This window comes from Citrus clementina, unplaced genomic scaffold (assembly GCF_000493195.1).
Source record: "Citrus clementina cultivar Clemenules unplaced genomic scaffold, Citrus_clementina_v1.0 scaffold_2, whole genome shotgun sequence".
Classification (NCBI taxonomy): domain Eukaryota; kingdom Viridiplantae; phylum Streptophyta; class Magnoliopsida; order Sapindales; family Rutaceae; genus Citrus; species Citrus x clementina.
In genome coordinates, this window is record NW_006262688.1 from 20,658,373 (window position 1) to 20,677,345 (window position 18,973).

The following is an 18,973-nucleotide window of genomic DNA, read 5'->3' on the forward strand; positions in this document are numbered from 1 at the left end:
CCCAGTCCAAGTTTCACAAACACTGAATAAGGTAACAGATTTACACTAGCTCCTAAATCCACAAAAGCATTCTCAATTGTGTGGTTCCCTATACTACATGAGATAGTGGGGGAGCCTGGGTCTTTGCATTTTAAAGGAATTTTATGTTGGAGTATAGAACTAACGTTTTCTGTTAAAAATGCCTTCTTTTGAACATGCATGTTTCTCTTTTTAGTACAAAGGTCTTTAAGAAACTTGGCATAAGATGGAACTTGTTTAATAGCATCAAGTAAAGGGATGTTAACACTTACCTGTTTGAAGATTTCAAGAATCTCACCTGTAGATTTTCCCTTTTTTCCTTTCGCTAACCTCTGAGGAAATGGAGCTTTGGGAACGTATTCTCGTGGGTTGGTTTCTTCTTTCTCCTCCGGTGATGAGTCATCAACATTCACAGGTACAATTTGATTTTCCTTTGTCACCGGCATCTCCACTTTGTTGTCGATTTCTTTTCCTTTTCGCAAGGTCATTATTGCTTTGACCTCTCCATGCTGTTGTGGTGAACTGGTACTTGCTTCATGTACTCCTTTAGGATTAGGCACTGGTTGACTTGGAAACTTACCTTTCTCAACGGTCATTGCCAAGGTTTGAACTGAAGAAGCAAGTTGTCCCACCATCTTCTCGAGGCTTGAAACAGATTGAGCTTGTGAGTTGAAGCCTGCTCTCAACTCATTTCGTAGTCCATCAATGGTGCGGTTCTGTTGCTCAATCGTGGAGTGAGTAACATTCCTAAAATTCTGGAATGCATCCTCCCATGGTCTAGGTTGAGAGTGGTTCTGGTTCTAATTGTATGGTCTAAATGGTGGCTGAGAGGCTTGAGGAACTTGAGGAATTTGTTGCATTGGTGGAGCTGGAGCTGTTGGTCCATTCTGTTGGAATCCTTGAGACCATGAAAAATTGGGGTGGTCTCTCCATCCAGGGTTATATGTGTTGGAGTATGGGTTGTAATTTAATGGCTTTCTCATTACACCTATGGCATTGGCTTGATCTGAGTATGAGTCCTGGTCATGTGGTTCTGTTGATTTAGCAGTCGATAACGATGCTATTTGTCGAGCAAGACCTTCAACCATCTCCTTAACTTCTTTGATTCCCGAAGTTGACTCGCCAATTTGAACCTCATTTACTCCCTTAATTCGTCTAGTATTCCTGAGTGATCGACTCCGTTGTTGGGAATTATCCGCTTGTCGCTGGAAGAATTCCCAAATCTCTGATGCACTTTTTGACATTAGCTCTCCTCCACTTGTCGCCATTAGCCATTCTTGCACATTTGGCAATAATCCCTCCAAAAAGTATTGGCATTGGTGCCATTTCTCGTACCCATGATGTGGACACTTCAAGAGTAGCCCATTGAATCGCTCCCATGTTTCGAAAAATTGCTCGTCCTCTCTCTGGGTAAACTCCGAGATTTCCCTGCGAATAGCATTGGTTTTATGCACTGGGAAATATTTATTTAAAAATTTTGTAACCATTTGTTCCCATGATGAAATGCTATTGGCAGGTAAAGTATTTAACCATGAACGAGCTCTATCCTTTAAAGAAAATGGGAATAGTCTAAGTTTAACATCATCATCTGAAAAATTCTCATATTTGAATGTTTGACAAATGGCATGAAAATCATTCAAATGATTATATGGATCCTCATTTTCTAGGCCATAAAATGTGGGGAGACAATTTAGCACACTAGGTTTTAATTCGAAACTCCTAGCAGCTACATTTGGGTATCTTATGCATGATGTGCTCAAATTAGCTAAGGGACTGAAGTAGTCCTTAAATGGCCTCTCCTGTGGTTGCAAATCCATTTTATTTTTAACGTGTTTGTGTGTGCGAAGTGTTTTTTCTAATTCAAGGTCTATAGGTTCAAGATTAGGTAATAATGACCTACGACCATGCATGCAAAATAAATAAAATAAAAATAAAGATGCAAACAAAACAAAAAATAAAGATGGGAACAAAACAAATAAAAATAAAGAAGAGGGAGAAATTACGATACTAACCTTATTGCGCTATTACAACCTTTCTATAAAAATACACAAAAATAAATACGTGAAAGAAATTAACTAAAAATTAAATTAATAAGATAAACAAAAAAAAAATTACAAAGAAAAATAAATGGAAAATTAAATTACAGAATTTTAAAGAAGAGAAAAAGAAAAGAAATACTAACCTTTAAATGTAGATTCACTTTTTTTTTTAATAATAAAAAAAAATACAAGAAAACAAATAAAAGAAATTATTCACAAAAATTAATTCTATGAATTAAAATTACTTACCTCCCCGGCAACGGCGCCAAAAACTTGTTGTGCAAATTTTAATGTACTCGCAAGCGCACGAATCTGTTGTAGTATAGATTAATGGTGACGAGTGTCGATCCCACGAGGAGGTGGATTTTAATTGTGTAGAATTAATTTTGTGAATGGGTGATTGGATTTGTGGTGGAAATAATTGGAATATGCTAAAACTTAAATTAAAATGGAGAGAATAAATTCTAAAATTAGTATTGAAATGGTGAGAATAAATTGAAGAGAATTCTATTGAAATGACGTACTTGGGTATCTGGATTCGTATCAACATGCATCATGGGCTAAATATTCCTTATTAATGCCAATTAAATCATGAGGGGGGAATCCATACCTCATGAACCACGCTCTAATCAATATGGTGCTAAGGGCTTATCGTGCCAAATAATAATAACCTTATACTAGAGAGCCGGTGTAACCAAGGCGGTATCTAGACAAGACTATTATTATTTGTCGACGAGAAGTCAAAACATCCACAAAAATTAGAGGGGAAGAGAAAATAAATTTACCAAATTAAGCCCATGACACATGTTGAGACTTCACCTTCAACCCAAGCTTGAAAGAAAATTAGCCACTCATAATTGAACTAGGGGCAAAATGGGAATTTATTAAAATACGAAGAAAATACAAGATGGAGAAGGAATTACAGAAAATGGATCCCAAAAATAGATTCAGAGATATCAAATTAGGGGGGGGAGGCCCCCTTTTTATAGATACATGGAGTAAATCATGGCCATCGGATTAAAAATAGTTTGGACGCTCAGGATTGCGCCACGTCATCAGTCAACAGTCCACGGTTTGACCACGCGGATGAACAGTAACACGGTTTGACCCGACTTTGAACAGTAACGCGGTTTGACCCGGATGAACAGTAACGCGGTTTGGTTGAAAATAATCCTGTGTGATGCATGCACCGTACGCGAGATTTTTCGTCCACTGATATGCTGCCACGTCACCATCAACAGTACATAAGAATTTTAGTCCAACAGGATCGTGACACCTCATCAGTCAATGCCACATCATCGGTCAATGCCACGTCATCATCCGTCTATGTGAACAGTGTCGTGAACAGTAACGTATACAGTATCGTACACGTGAATAGTACCGTACATGTGAATAGTGCCATTTTTCCTTTTATGCTCCTCCTAAGGTTTTCGACCGTCCTGAGTTCAAAAGTGATGTCCGTTTTGCCGTCTGATCTCTCCTTTATTGTGAAATGACTATAATGCCCCTAAAATACATAAATTACTTAATTAAAATAAAACACACGTAATTAAATCATAAGAATGTTAAATACATAAAAGTAAGGGTTGTTAGTAAGACTTGAAATGTAAAATGACGGTTTTCTCCTTTATAAATATGCATTTTCTAACACTCAACAATGAGTTGACAAGCTATCATCTTATATATAACCATGCATCATGATAAAGCACTAAATGTTAAACACAATGATAATTCCATCATGTAAACATACAAGCATACTTTCGTAAATTCATTTGTCATGATTCACTCAATATAGTAAATAGGCAAGATAAACTTATCTACTTCATGTTAATGCACTCAATGTTATGATACCAAATGAAATGTTAAATATTTACTAAGATTAAAAGACCATAACTTATAATCAATAAGGCAATAATAGTTACCAAAACAATTAAATCATTTTGCCTCATTATTTTTGCTTAGACCATGATCAAGTGATTATCCTCATAAGCTTCATCAAGGAACTCTCCACCATTCCTTGATTGTGGTACCTACAAAGAGAACATTCACGTTGTGCCCTTTGGTACCCAAATACTCTTGGGTCCTTGAGTGTTAGATTTAGTTCCTTTCGGAACCCAAATACATTTGACTCCATAATACACATTTCTTTTAATTTGACATCTATTCTTCATATGACCATTTTGATTGCAATAATGACATACAATTTGATCATTTGTGGAGGTAGCCTTAACAAAATAATTCTTATAATATTTTTGTTTCAAGTAAGGCTTATACCCAAGTCCTCCTTTATCAAACACACATTTTTGTGAATTAAGCATGTTATCCAACATCTTTTGCCCATTTGTGAATTTCAAAACAATCTCATTCAACTCATTGCTCCTTTTCTTAAGCGTTTCATTTTCATTTATTAATTCATCAACATGTGATTTCTCATACTCATACAAAGTACTTTGTTTACATGTGAATGATGCAATTCTATCATGTAACATTTCATTATCTAATTCCAATTCTTTGATCTTTTCATTTAATGAAACATTGGATTTTTGCAAGGCATCTTTTTCATTTTTCAAGTCATTTACATGTGATTCTAGATGCTTGTGTGAAATGTTAGGTTTCTCATTTGATAATGCAACTCTATCATACAATGTTTTATTCTCTAATTCTAGGCATGTAATCTTTGCACATAGAGATTCATTTTCATTTTTGAGCTCTACCATTTTCTTTTTAAGACATGCATTCTTTTTACCAATTTTCATCCACTCATCATACAATTCTTTAAACGCATCATGTAATTCATCATAAGTAAGAAGATCATTTACCTCATCAAGTCCATCATCCGAGTCATCTCCAATTGCCATAAGTGCCAAATTCGACACTTCATGAAATTCCTCCTCCTTTGTAGTCTCCTCATACACAATTTCAAGTTTTCTCCAAATTTCATAAGCATTAGAACAATTTGAAACTTTATGAAATTCCTTTTTATCTAAGGCACAAAATAAAGCATTCATAGCCTTGGAATTTAATGACATCTTTTTCTTATCCAATTCACTTAAAACATTCTTCCTAGGAATGAATGAATCATCACAAACTATTTCCCATAGTTCATAATCTAAGGCTTGTAAAACACTCTCATCCTAGTTTTCCAATAAGGATAGTCATTACCATCAAAGAACGGTGGTCTAATTGTGGATTGTCCTTCCCTAAAAATTGAGTCATTATGGGTTGCCATGGATCTTTAACTCTAGACGGTTAAGTCTACACAAGAGCACCTCGCTCTGATACCAAATGAAATACTAACTAGGCAACCCAAGAGGGGGGTGAATTGGGATTTTAAAAATTATCCTAGGCAAACCACACAACAATTTAATCTAATGCCTTAATAAATTCGAAAACAATAAATTCAATAAAAGCACAATAATAAATGAGTAGGGGAAGAGAAAGCAAACTCAAGGATTTTTACGTGGTTCGGCAATCCCCGCCTACGTCCACGTCTCCAAGCACACCGGGCTTGAGGATTCCACTAAGCAAGCCTCCAAGGCTTCAAACGCTTACAATTGACTTCCAAGGTGTCAATGGACCTTTACAACAAGAGATTATCCCCAATCTCTTAACCCAAGTGTATCCCAACACTTACAATCTTTTAACTTGATTTTACAAAAAAGATTACAAATGAATCTCTCTCACACAATGTGTTTGATCACAAGTGAAAGCTCAATGTGTGAATGAATAGATGAATACAAAGATTTAAAGCTCAATGAAAGTTGTATTCTCAATATTTTGCTCAATGATGATCGTTGGAATTCTTCTTGTTTGAATTAGATTGAGCTTATTTATAGTTGGAGCTGAAAAACTAGCCGTTATAGACTGTCTGCTCGAAAACAGTTCACCGTTAACCATTAACGGTTAACCGTTTAGGCTGGTCAAAGTTACCGTTGGGCCAATTTTCAAATAAACGGTTAGCCGTTTAGGCTTACCCTTTCGCCGTTAATTTCCAGACACCTGCACAACAAATTTGGTTTAACCGTTCTTACTAAACGGTTCAAGATTAGCAATCTGGAAATAATTGATTAACCATTTTCAGTAAACGGTTCACTGTTAGTTTCCAGAAGTTTCCAGAATCATCATTTTAACAATACTTTGCAGAACATGCTTTCTGGAAATTATCGGTTAGCCGTTTTTAAATAAACTGTTAGCCGTTTGCTACAGTGATTGCTACAGTAACTTGCACAGTGCACTATTTTCTGAAATTATATTTTGACCCCAAAACTTTACAAAACTGTACTATAGCCCAAAATGTTATGAAACGTTACAAATAGGTCCAATTTCAGAATTTCTAAGTAATGCTTTGTTAATCCCAAAACTTTTTGAAATTATGTTATAGCCCAAAATGCTATGACACTTTTCAAATAAGTCCTTCACCAAAATTTCAAGCAATACTTGTTTATTTCAAAGTTTTCAAAATGCTTTCAATTAAACCATAAACTTTGAAAAATAACCAATTTCATAAAATCATTTTTCCATTAAATATGAAACATTTATAATGTGAAAATAATGATTTATTTAAAAAGAATAAAAACAATCAATTTCATAAAATCATTTTTCCATTAAATATAAAACCTTTATAATGTAAAAATAATGATTTATTTAAAAAGAATATTAAATAATTTGGGCTTAAAAGATTAATCATTCTTAATCTTGTTTGTTATCATCAAAATCAATATTATGGAAACATATATGTTAACAGAATGTAATGCATGCAGTCTACTGGATTTATACCTTTTATGTCTACTATGGTCCATCCTAATGCTCCTTTGTGCTCTTTTAAAACATCCAACAACTTACCTTTTTGTTCATTGTTGAGGGATGATGAAATGATTACCGGCAGAGTACTTTCTTCTCCCAAAAATGCATATTCCAATGTGTTGGGCAATGGTTTGAGCTCAAGTTTCGGTGGTGATTCAGATGATGGGATGAGTTTCTTTTCTGATGGTACTAGTTGTTCAACTCTTGACTTCCATTTATTAGTGTCCATGGATAGTGCTGAGTCAAGTAGGGCGTTGACCTCATCTACCGATTTGTCAATATCAAAATCCAAACCAAAGTGAGTTAAACATGTTTGTAAAGGATTATCACTAAGGTTTGAAATAAAAGTGTCATCAACTAATGCTTCAATTAAGTCCATATCAACAATTCCATCATCTGCATTATGAGATTGTTTGGCAATGTTGAAAATGTTTAGCCCCATAGTCATATTGCCGAAGGACAACTGCATATTTCCGGTCCTGCATTGAATATGAGCATCCGCAGTTGCCAAGAAAGGTTGGCCTAGAATAATGGGGATGTGCTTCCTCGAATCTTGTATTGGTTGAGTGTCAATTACAATGAAATCAACAGGAAAATAAAACTTGTCTACCTGGATAAGCACGTCCTCCACAATACCACGAGGTATTTTCGTGGACCGATCTACAAGCTGTAACATCACTGGAGTTGGGTGTAATTCTCCCAGTCCAAGTTTCACGAATACTGAATAAGGCAACAAATTTACACTAGCTCCTAAATCCAACAAAGCATTCTCAATTGTGTGGTTCCCTATGCTACATGAGATAGTAGGGGAGCTGGGTCTTTGCATTTTAAAGGAATTTTATATTGGAGTATAGAACTAACGTTTTCTGTTAAAAATGCCTTCTTTTGAACATGTATATTTCTCTTTTTAGTACAAAGGTCTTTAAGAAACTTGGCATAAGATGGAACTTACTTTATAGCATCAAGTAAAGAGATGTTAACACTTACCTGTTTGAAGATTTTGAGAATCTCACCTGTGGATTTTCCCTTCTTTCCTTTAGCTAACCTCTGAGGAAATGGAGCTTTCGGAACGTATTCTCGTGGTTTGGTTTCTTCTCTTTCCTCCGGTAATGAGTCCTCAACATTCACAGGTACAATTTGATTTTCTTTTGTCACCGGCATCTCCACTTTATTGTCGACTTCTTTTCCTTTTCGCAAGGTCATGACTGCTTTGACCTCTCCATGCTGCTGTGGTGAACTGGTACTTACTTCATGCACTCTTTTAGGATTAGGCACTGGTTGACTTGGAAACTTGCCTTTCTCAACAGTCATTGCCAAGGTCTGAACTGAAGAAGCAATTTGTCCCACCATCTTCTCGAGGCTTGAAACTGATTGAGCTTGTGAGTTGAAGCCTGCTCTCAACTCATTTCGTAGTCCATCAATGGTGCAGTTTTGTTGCTCAATCGTGGAGTGAGTAACATTCCTGAAATTCTAGAATGCATCCTCCCATGGTCTAGGTTGAGAATGGTTCTGGTTCTGATTGTATGGTCTAAATGGGGGCTGAGAGGCTTGAGGAATTTGAGAAATTTGTTGCATTGGTGGAGCTGGAGCTGCTGGTCCATTATGTTGGAATCCTTGAGACCATGAAAAATTGGGGTGCTCTCTCCATCCAAGGTTATATGTGTTGGAGTATGGGTTGTAATTAGATGGCTTTCTCATTACACCTATGGCATTGGCTTGATCTGAGTATGAGTCATGGTTGTTGAGTGTTAGAAAATGCATATTTATAAAGGAGAAAACCGTCATTTTACATTTTAAGTCTTACTAACAACCCTTACTTTTATATATTTAACCTTCTTGTGATTTAATTACATGTGTTTTATTTTAATTAAGTATTTTATGTATTTTAGGGGCATTATAGTCATTTCACAATAAAGGAGAGATCAGACGGCAAAACGGACATCACTTTTAAACTCAGGACGGTCGAAAACCTTAGGAGGAGCATAAAAGGAAAAATGGCACTATTCACATGTACGGTACTATTCACGTGTACGGTACTGTATACGTTACTGTTCACGACACTGTTCACATAGACGGATGATGACGTGGCATTGACCGATGATGTGGCATTGACTGATGAGGTGTCACGATCCTGTTGGACTAAAATTCTTATGTACTGTTGATGGTGACGTGGCAGCATATCAGTGGACGAAAAATCTCGCGTACGGTGCATGCATCACACAGGATTATTTTCAACCAAACCGCGTTACTGTTCATCCGGGTCAAACCGCGTTACTGTTCAAAGTCGGGTCAAACCGTGTTACTGTTCATCCGCGTGGTCAAACCGTGGACTGTTGACTGATGACGTGGCGCAATCCTGAGCGTCCAAACTGTTTTTAATCCGATGGCCATGATTTACTCCATGTATCTATAAAAAGGGGGCCTCCCCCCCTAATTTGATATCTCTGAATCCATTTTTGGGATCCATTTTCTGTAATTCCTTCTCCATCTTGTATTTTCTTCGTATTTTAATAAATTCCCATTTTGCCCCTAGTTCAATTATGAGTGGCTAATTTTCTTTCAAGCTTGGGTTGAAGGTGAAGTCTCAACATGTGTCATGGGCTTAATTTGGTAAATTTATTTTCTCTTCCCCTCTAATTTTTGTGGATGTTTTGACTTCTCGTCGACAAATAATAATAGTCTTGTCTAGATACCGCCTTGGTTACACCGGCTCTCTAGTATAAGGTTATTATTATTTGGCACGATAAGCCCTTAGCACCATGTTGATTAGAGCGTGGTTCATGAGGTGTGGATTCCCCCCTCATGATTTAATTGGCATTAATACGAATTATTTAGCCCATGATGCATGTTGATACGGATCCAGATACCCAAGTACGTCATTTCAATAGAATTATCTTCAATTTATTCTCGCCATTGCAATTCCAATTTTAGAATTTATTCTCGCCATTTTAATTTAAGTTTTAGCATATACCAAATCATTTCCACCATAAATCCAACAACCCATTTACAAAATTAATTCTATACACAATTAAAATCCACCTTCTCGTGGGATCGACACTCGTCACCATAGATCTATACTACAATAGATTCGTGCGCTTGCGAGTACATTAAAATTTGCACAACAAGTTTTTGGCGCCGTTGCCGGGGAGGTAAGTAATTTTAATTCATAGAATTAATTTTTGTGAATAATTTCTTTTATTTGTTTTCTTGTATTTTTTTTTATTATTAAAAAAAAAAAAAGAAAAAAAAAGTGAATCTACATTTAAAGGTTAGTATTTCTTTTCTTTTTCTCTTCTTTAAAATTTTGTAATTTAATTTTCCATTTATTTTTCTTTGTAATTTTTTTTTTGTTTATCTTATTAATTTAATTTTTAGTTAATTTCTTTCACGTATTTATTTTTGTGTATTTTTATAGAAAGGTTGTAATAGCGCAATAAGGTTAGTATCGTAATTTCTCCCTCTTCTTTATTTTTATTTGTTTTGTTCCCATCTTTATTTTTTGTTTTGTTTGCATCTTTATTTTTATTTTATTTATTTTGCATGCATGGTCGTAGGTCATTATTACCTAATCTTGAACCTATAGACCTTGAATTAGAAAAAACACTTCGCACACACAAACACGTTAAAAATAAAATGGATTTACAAGCACCACAGGAAAGGCCATTTAAGGACTATTTTAGTCCCTTAGCTAATTTGAGCACGTCATGCATAAGATACCCAAATGTAGCTGCTAGGAGTTTCGAATTAAAACCTAGTGTGCTAAATTGTCTCCCCACATTTTATGGCCTAGAAAATGAGGATCCATATAATCATCTGAATGATTTTCATGCCATTTGTCAAACTTTTAAATATGAGAATTTTTCAGACGATGATGTCAAACTGAGACTATTCCCATTTTCTTTAAAGGATAGAGCTCGTTCATGGTTAAATACTTTACCTGCCAATAGCATTTCATCATGGGAACAAATGGTTACAAAATTTTTAAATAAATATTTCCCAGTGCATAAAACCAATGCTATTCGCAGGGAAATCTCAGAGTTTACTCAGAGAGAGGACGAGCAGTTTTTCGAGACATGGGAGCGATTCAATGGGCTACTCTTGAAGTGTCCACATCATGGGTATGAGAAATGGCACCAATGCCAATACTTTTTGGAGGGATTACTACCAAATGTGCAAGAATGGCTAATGGCAACAAGTGGAGGAGAGCTAATGTCAAAAAGTGCGTCAGAAATTTGGGAATTCTTCCAGCGACAAGCGGACAATTCCCAACAACGGAGTCGATCACTTAGGACTACTAGAAGAATTAAAGGAGTGAATGAGGTTCAAATTGGCGAATCAACTTCAGGAATCAAAGAAGTCAAGGAGATGGTTGAAGGTCTTGCTCGACAAATAGCATCGTTATCGACTACTAAATCAACAGAACCACATGACTATGACTCATACTCAGATCAAGCCAATGCCATAGGTGTAATGAGAAAGCCATCAAATTACAACCCGTACTCCAACACATATAACCCTGGATGGAGAGACCACCCCAATTTTTCATGGTCTCAAGGATTCCAACAGAATGGACCAGCAGCTCCAGCTCCACCAATTCCTCAAAATCCTCAAGCCTCTCAGCCCCCATTCAGACCATACAATCAAAACCAGAACCACTCTCAACCTAGACCATGGGAGGATGCATTCCAGAATTTCAGGAATGTTACTCACTCCACGATTGAGCAACAGAACCGCACCATTGATGGACTACGAAATGAGTTGAGAGCGGGCTTCAACTCACAAGCCAATCAGTTTCAAGCCTCGAGAAGATGGTGGGACAACTTGCTTCTTCAGTTCAGACCTTGGCAATGACCGTTGAGAAAGGTAAGTTTCCAAGTCAACCAGTGCCTAACCCTAAAGGAGTGCATGAAGCAAGTACCAGTTCACCACAGCAGCATGGAGAGATCAAAGCAGTCATGACCTTGAGAAAAGGAAAAGAAGTCGACAACAAAGTAGAGATGCCGGTGACAAAAGAAAATCAAATTGTACCTGTGAATGTTGAGGAATCATCACCGGAGGAGAAAGAAGAAACCAACCCACGGGAATATGTTCCCAAAGCTCCATTTCCTCAGAGGTTAGCGAAAGGCAAGAAGGGAAAATCCACAGGTGAGATTCTTGAAATCTTCAAACAGGTAAGTGTTAACATCCCTTTACTTGATGCTATTAAGCAAGTTCCATCTTATGCCAAGTTTCTTAAAGACCTTTGTACTAAAAAGAGAAACATGCAGGTTCAAAAGAAGGCATTTTTAACAGAAAACGTTAGTTCTATACTCCAACATAAAATTCCTTTAAAATGCAAAGACCCAGGCTCCCCCACTATCTCATGTAGTATAGGGAACCACACAATTGAGAATGCTTTGTTGGATTTAGGAGCTAGTGTAAATCTTTTGCCTTACTCTGTATTCGTGAAACTTGGACTGGGAGAATTACACCCAACTCCAGTGGTGTTACAGCTTGCAGATCGGTCCACGAAAATACCTCGTGGTATTGTGGAGGACGTGCTTATCCAGGTAGACAAGTTTTATTTTCCTGTTGATTTCATTGTAATTGACACTCAACCAATACAGGATTCAAGGAAGCACATCCCCATTATTCTAGGCCGACCTTTCTTGGCAACTGCGGATGCTCACATTCAATGCAGGACTGGAAATATGCAGTTGTCCTTCGGCAACATGACTATGGAGCTAAACATTTTCAACATTGCCAAACAACCTCACAGTGCAGATGATGGAATTGTTGATGTGGATTTAATTGAAGCATTAGTTGATGATACTTTTGTTTCAAACCTTAGTGATGATCCTTTACAAACATGTTTAACTCACTTTGGTTTTGATTTTGATATTGACAGATCGGTTGATGAGGTCAACGCCCTGCTTGACTCAACACCATCTATGGACACTAATAAATGGAAGTCAAGAGTTGAGCAACTAGCACCATCAGAGAAGCAACTCATTCCATCATCAGAATCACCACCGAAACTCGAGCTCAAACCATTGCCCAACACTTTGGAATATGCGTTTTTGGGAGAAGAAAGTACTCTACCGGTAATCATCTCAGCATCCCTCAATGACGAACAAAAAGGTAAGTTGTTAGATGTTTTAAAAGAGCACAAAGGAGCATTAGGATGGACCATAGCAGACATTAAAGGTATAAACCCAGTAGATTGCATGCATTACATTCACCTTGATGAAAATGCTAAAACTACTAGGGAGATGCAACGTCGGTTAAATCCTAACATGAAAGAAGTTGTTAGAACTGAGGTCCTTAAGCTATTAGATGCAGGTATCATTTACCCAATTTCTGATAGTTCATGGGTCAGTCATGTACAAGTTGTCCCTAAAAAGTCAGGAGTCACAGTAGTTACCAATGCTGATAATGAATTGATACCCACTAGAGTGACTACAGGATGGCGTGTATGCATTGATTATAGAAAATTGAATTCTGTCACACGTAAAGACCATTTTCCTTTACCATTTATTGATCAAATGCTTGATAGATTAGCAGGCCATGAATTTTATTGCTTTCTAGATGGTTACTCAGGATATAATCAGATTCCCATAGCACCAAAAGATCAAGAGAAAACTACTTTCACTTGCCCTTTTGGCACATTTGCATATAGGAGAATGCCATTTGGATTATGTAATGCACCTGCTACATTTCAACGATGTATGTTGAGCATTTTTTCTGATATGGTTGAACGATTCCTTGAAGTCTTTATGGATGACTTTTCTGTCTTTGGTGACTCGTTTGATCAATGTTTACATCATCTAACGCTAGTTCTGCAGAGATGTATCGAGAAGAATTTGGTCTTAAATTGGGAGAAGTGCCATTTTATGGTAAAACAAGGTATTGTCCTCGGTCACATCATTTCGAGCAAAGGTATTGAGGTGGACAAAGCCAAGGTGGATCTCATTTCTAATCTTCCTCCACCCAAAACAGTCAGAGAAGTAAGATCTTTCCTTGGGCATGCTGGTTTCTATAGACGTTTCATTAAAGATTTTAGCAAAGTTTCTAGACCCTTATGCAATTTACTTGCTAAGGATGTACCTTTTATCTTTAATGATTCATGTCTCATGGCGTTTGAAAAATTAAAACAATTGTTGACATCATCACCCATCATTCAGGCCCCAAACTGGAGCTTACCATTTGAGCTCATGTGTGATGCATCTGATTATGCAGTAGGAGCAGTTTTAGGACAAAGAGTTGATCGAATTCCTCATGTTATTTACTATGCTAGTATGACATTGAATGATGCACAGTTGAACTATTCAACTACTGAAAAAGAAATGCTAGCAGTAGTGTTTGCATTGGAAAAATTTCGATCTTATCTCATTGGTTGTAAAATAATTGTGTTCACAGATCATGCTGCTCTTAAATATCTTCTCACAAAGAAAGATGCAAAAGCTAGACTAATTCGTTGGGTGTTACTTTTGCAGGAATTTGACTTGGAATTCAAAGATAAGAAAGGGTCAGAAAATGTTGTGGCGGACCATCTCTCTCGTCTTCACTTTGACACAATTACAGAATCATTAATATTAAATGAGTCATTTCCAGATGAACAATTAATGAGTGTGGAAGTATTACCTTGGTATGCTGATATAGTTAATTATCTTGTTACAGGTAAACTTCCAGAGCATTGGACCAAGCAAGATAAGGCTAAATTCTTTGCAGAAATAAAGAATTTCTTTTGGGATGACCCATATTTGTTCAAGTATTGTGCAGACCAAATTGTTAGACGATGTGTCCCTGAAAATGAAATTCAGAATATTCTTTCATTCTGCCATGAACAAGCGTGTGGAGGCCATTTCAGTGCTAAGAAAACAGCTACAAAAGTTTTACAATGTGGTTTCTATTGGCCAACACTATTTCGAGACGCTTACACTTTTTGTTCTTCATGTGATAGGTGTCAACGAATGGGGAGCATTACAGGAAGGAACATGATGCCACTAAATCCAATTTTAGTGGTTGAGATTTTTGACGTATGGGGTATCAACTTCATGGGACCCTTTCCCCCTTCTTTTGGCCATCAATACATATTGGTTGGTGTTGACTACGTCTCAAAATGGGTAGAAGCAATTCCATGTAGAACCAATGATCACAAGGTGGTGATAGGATTTTTGAAAAACAACATTGTCTCACGCTTTGGATTCCCTCGAGCAATAATCAGTGATGGTGGTGCCCACTTTTGTAACAAAGCATTCAAAGCACTTTTGACAAAGTATTCAATCACACACAAAGTGGCAACCCCGTATCATCCGCAAACCAGTGGCCAAGTTGAGATATCCAATCGAGAAATAAAGCACATATTAGAAAAGACGGTAAGGCCAGACAGAAAAGATTGGTCATTAAGACTTGATGATGCATTATGGGCATATAGAACGGCTTTCAAGACCGCGATTGGGATGTCACCCTACAGGCTAGTGTATGGAAAAGCTTGCCACCTACCTGTGGAACTCGAACATCGTGCATATTGGGCCATCAAGAAGTTCAACTTTGATATGCAGCATGCCAGCTCAGAAAGAAGATTACAACTGGCAGAACTTGAAGAAATTCGCAATGATGCATACGAAAATGCCAAGATTTACAAGCAACGAATGAAAGTCTTTCATGACAAGCACATTATGAGAAAATCTTTCACTCCAGGTCAGAAAGTGCTTTTGTTCAATTCTCGCTTGCACTTATTTCCAGGTAAGTTACGCTCTCGTTGGTCTGGTCCATTTATTGTTCATACTGTTTTTCCACATGGGGCAATTGAAATTAAAGACCCAAAGAACGGTGTCACGTTTAAAGTCAATGGTCAAAGATTAAAGCCATATTTAGAGTACCAAGCACATGGAGAAGACACCGAAATAAATTTAAGTGACCCACCAGATTTGAATTGATTTTTTTTTTCTTCTCGTTGATTTGATTTTTCTTTCTTTCTTTTTATTATTATTCTTTTGCTAATTGAAATTGTTTTTGCATAAGTGTGTTTATTTTACCATTAAGTTTTCTCTTATCATTTTTAATCATGAGTCTCATACTTAGACCGTTCCTCCTGAACATTCTTAAACCACTTCAACGTGTCAAAACTCATCTCAAAAGGCAGATTCAATTTTGTAAAACACAACGCATTTGGGCTCTACAACCACCAGAGTTAGTAGCCTATATTGAGGGTTTAGAACGCCAACTCAGTGACATTGAGAGAAGTGTTTACGACATCCAGTTGGAGCTTGAGGTAAATTCAATAAGAGGACGATTTTCATTTTCTTTGTGTGTTTTAATTTGTTTTTCTATTTGTGTGCTTTAGTTTGTTACCCCGGTGAAGTGGCGGATAACGGTACTCCGTGACAATCAAGTCGGTTACTTCAGTTTCCCATAATAACTGATATTCTGAGGCGAAGGTATGGACAGAAACGAGATTCTAGCGAAGCTTCACAAGCGATTCCCTTCACTTCCTCAGAATGCCCTCCTTACGATTTATAAAGCTCGGTCCGAACGCATGCGATTACTCATGAGGAATAACATACCTGCTGACATCCGTTGGTTAATCGAGGCTAAAGTACGATCAGCAGGTGAGTTACCTCCAAAATTTATTGCATTCATGCCTGGTTGTGGTAAAGGAAATTATGCAAGAAAACGACGAGCTCGAAGAATTTCTGTTGCTTGTCATAAGTGTGCCAGAATGAGTTGCAATAAAAACCCATGTTCTTTAGGAATGGTGTCTGATAACAGGGAAGATAAGATTCAATTCATTAGGGATGGCTTGAATAAGGAGTCATTGGATGATATCCTTTTGTCTCTTGAAACGCATCCCAGTGGATATGTGCAAGGAGCGATTCTCCAGTTATGGCCATTATTCCAGAAAGAGCATGCACGATATAGTCTCGGGAATCTGACTATAAACGACCCTGTTTGCCAGTTTATAAGAAAACTGGATAGGAAGCCTATCCTCGACCCATAGAGGGCGTTCAAGCCGTTTCTGGACGTAGAACTAGAGGAAGATGTGAGCCACAGTCGCAACTACCTGTAAATATCCTTTTACTTTATTATTTCACTATTGTCTTATTGTTTGCATTATTGTCTTTAATAATTTTATTACTGTTTGCTTTTTCCTTTTTACTGTTTGCTTTTTCCTTTTTACTGTTTTCTTTTTGACTTGCGAGCCACGTGCTTTACGCGTTATTTGACACTAACATATTACCTCATACACAACCATGACCCACTATCACCGAGACTCTTAAATGTGATTTCTTTTTTGTCAAGCACTCACAAATTGTTTTCGAGAAGTATCACAATGGCAGCTACTCCCAATAGACAATTCAAGAACATTTGTGTGCTTTCTGGATTTACCTATGGCAAACATAAAGAGTTCGTTGAGGCAGCCATAGATCTTGGTTGAAGCATAGCAGCGAGAAAATTACACTTGGTGTATGGAGGAGGTAATCGAGGGTTATCAAAAATGGTCTCAGAAGCAGCTTTTATCAGAGGAAGTCAAGTGTTAGGCATCATCCCAAGAGTCCTAAAACCATTGGGCAGTTCGTCTGACTCATCAACTGGAGAAGAGTTAGTCGTCTCAGGTATGCAAGAAAGAATAACTGAAATGCTTAATTATGCTGATGCTTTTATTTTCCTTCCAGGAGATCTTGCAACACTAGAGGCACTTATGACACTAGCATCTTGGGCCCATCTACACATTCACCAGAAACCCATCGGTTTGTTAAATGTCAATAACTTTTATGATGGCTTTATCGCATTTCTTAACCATGCAATAAAAAACTATTTCATTCCCTCTAATGCGAAAAAACTCTTTATTTGTGCTCACACTGCTAATGAGCTACTTGATATGTTACAAGCTTATCGACCGGAGCCAGACCCCTGGACCTTTGTGTTGGAGCGTCCAAATAATGATGGTAACAGTAGCCGCAGTAAGAAGTACAAATTAGATTTAACTCTCCGCCTGTAAATATTTTCTTCTGTGTTGCACCACCCAGGTGATGTCTTCTAAACTCTACTTCTTTCATTTCAAACATTGAGGACAATGTTTCGTTCTGGTTGGGGGGAGGGAATAGTCGACAATTGTGGAATTTTGGTTAAGTTTTTACTAATTTTTTGTTGTAGAAACTAACTGTTGCTAACTTTTTGTGTTGAAGATGGCTGAATATGGAGTGTAGTTACTCTAGAAACGCATCTTCATCGTTTATAAAAAAAAAATTCAGACATTTTCTTTTTCTTTATTATGTGTTTATGTTTATTTTTCTTCTTTAATTTCTCCTCTATAAATAAACGCATCTTCTTTTAAAAAAAAAAAAATCATTTTCGTTTTCTATCATTTTACGTGTAACTTTTCTAATTAGTTTTTATACATCATTTTCGTTTTCTATCATTTTACGTGTAACTTTTCTAATTAGTTTTTATACATCATTTTCACATTTCTGCATGCATATTTTCCTTTCATGTTTAGAATAGGTTGGGGGGTAGAATGATTTTTTAAAAAAAAAAATGTGTGATTTGTTTTAACATTGGATGACATGATTAATTTCAAATTTTAGTATTTGTATTATCTTTGGTCTTAAGTGATGTTACGCTATGTTTGCTACTTTACATGTTGATGTCGGAGACAAATGTGAGTTGCTTGAAGGAATGAACATGTCATAATAAGTACCAAGTGAGTTTTTGAACCTATTATTTTTCTTGGAGAATAACCCTTTTGCCCACTCTTTATACAGCTTAGCAGTTTATTATTTTATACACGATCTCTAAATTACTTTTGAGTTAACCCTTAAAAAAAAAATTGTAAAATAAAAAAAAAAAAAAGAAAAAAAAGAAAAAAGAGTGTGTTGCTACATTTGGAGGCCCATCTAACTAGTAGATATGGAAGATTATTTAGAGCCCTAAAAGACGATGGAGAGGCCATCTTTGATCCGTTTGAGCCTTTCAAGCCATCCCTTTTATTTAATATCCATAGTTAACCCTTTTGAGCCTTTAAAAAAAAAAAAAAAACTTTTCTTTGTCAACTTATCATCTTGACCCACTCCGATTTGGAGTATTACCCGATATCTTATAAGTTCCATCACCTATTTATGTTTGAGAAA

The 18,973-nt window shown here is 36.7% G+C and overlaps 1 protein-coding gene and 1 non-coding gene across 2 annotated transcripts in view; both read left to right on the forward strand.

Annotated features, from left to right (window-relative positions):
• Positions 1-18,973, forward strand: part of LOC112100952 — a 70,335-nt gene that overhangs the window by 33,732 nt on the left and 17,630 nt on the right. Inside the window, exons 7-8 of the mRNA XM_024190830.1 lie at positions 12,851-13,147; positions 13,244-14,554. Of these exons, the coding sequence (XP_024046598.1) occupies positions 12,851-13,147; positions 13,244-14,554 (1,608 nt within the window). The remainder of the gene's footprint in view (positions 1-12,850; positions 13,148-13,243; positions 14,555-18,973) is intronic.
• LOC112101314 lies at positions 1,351-1,454 on the forward strand. Its single transcript, XR_002907440.1, has one exon. It is a non-coding gene; the product is annotated as a small nucleolar RNA R71 (small nucleolar RNA).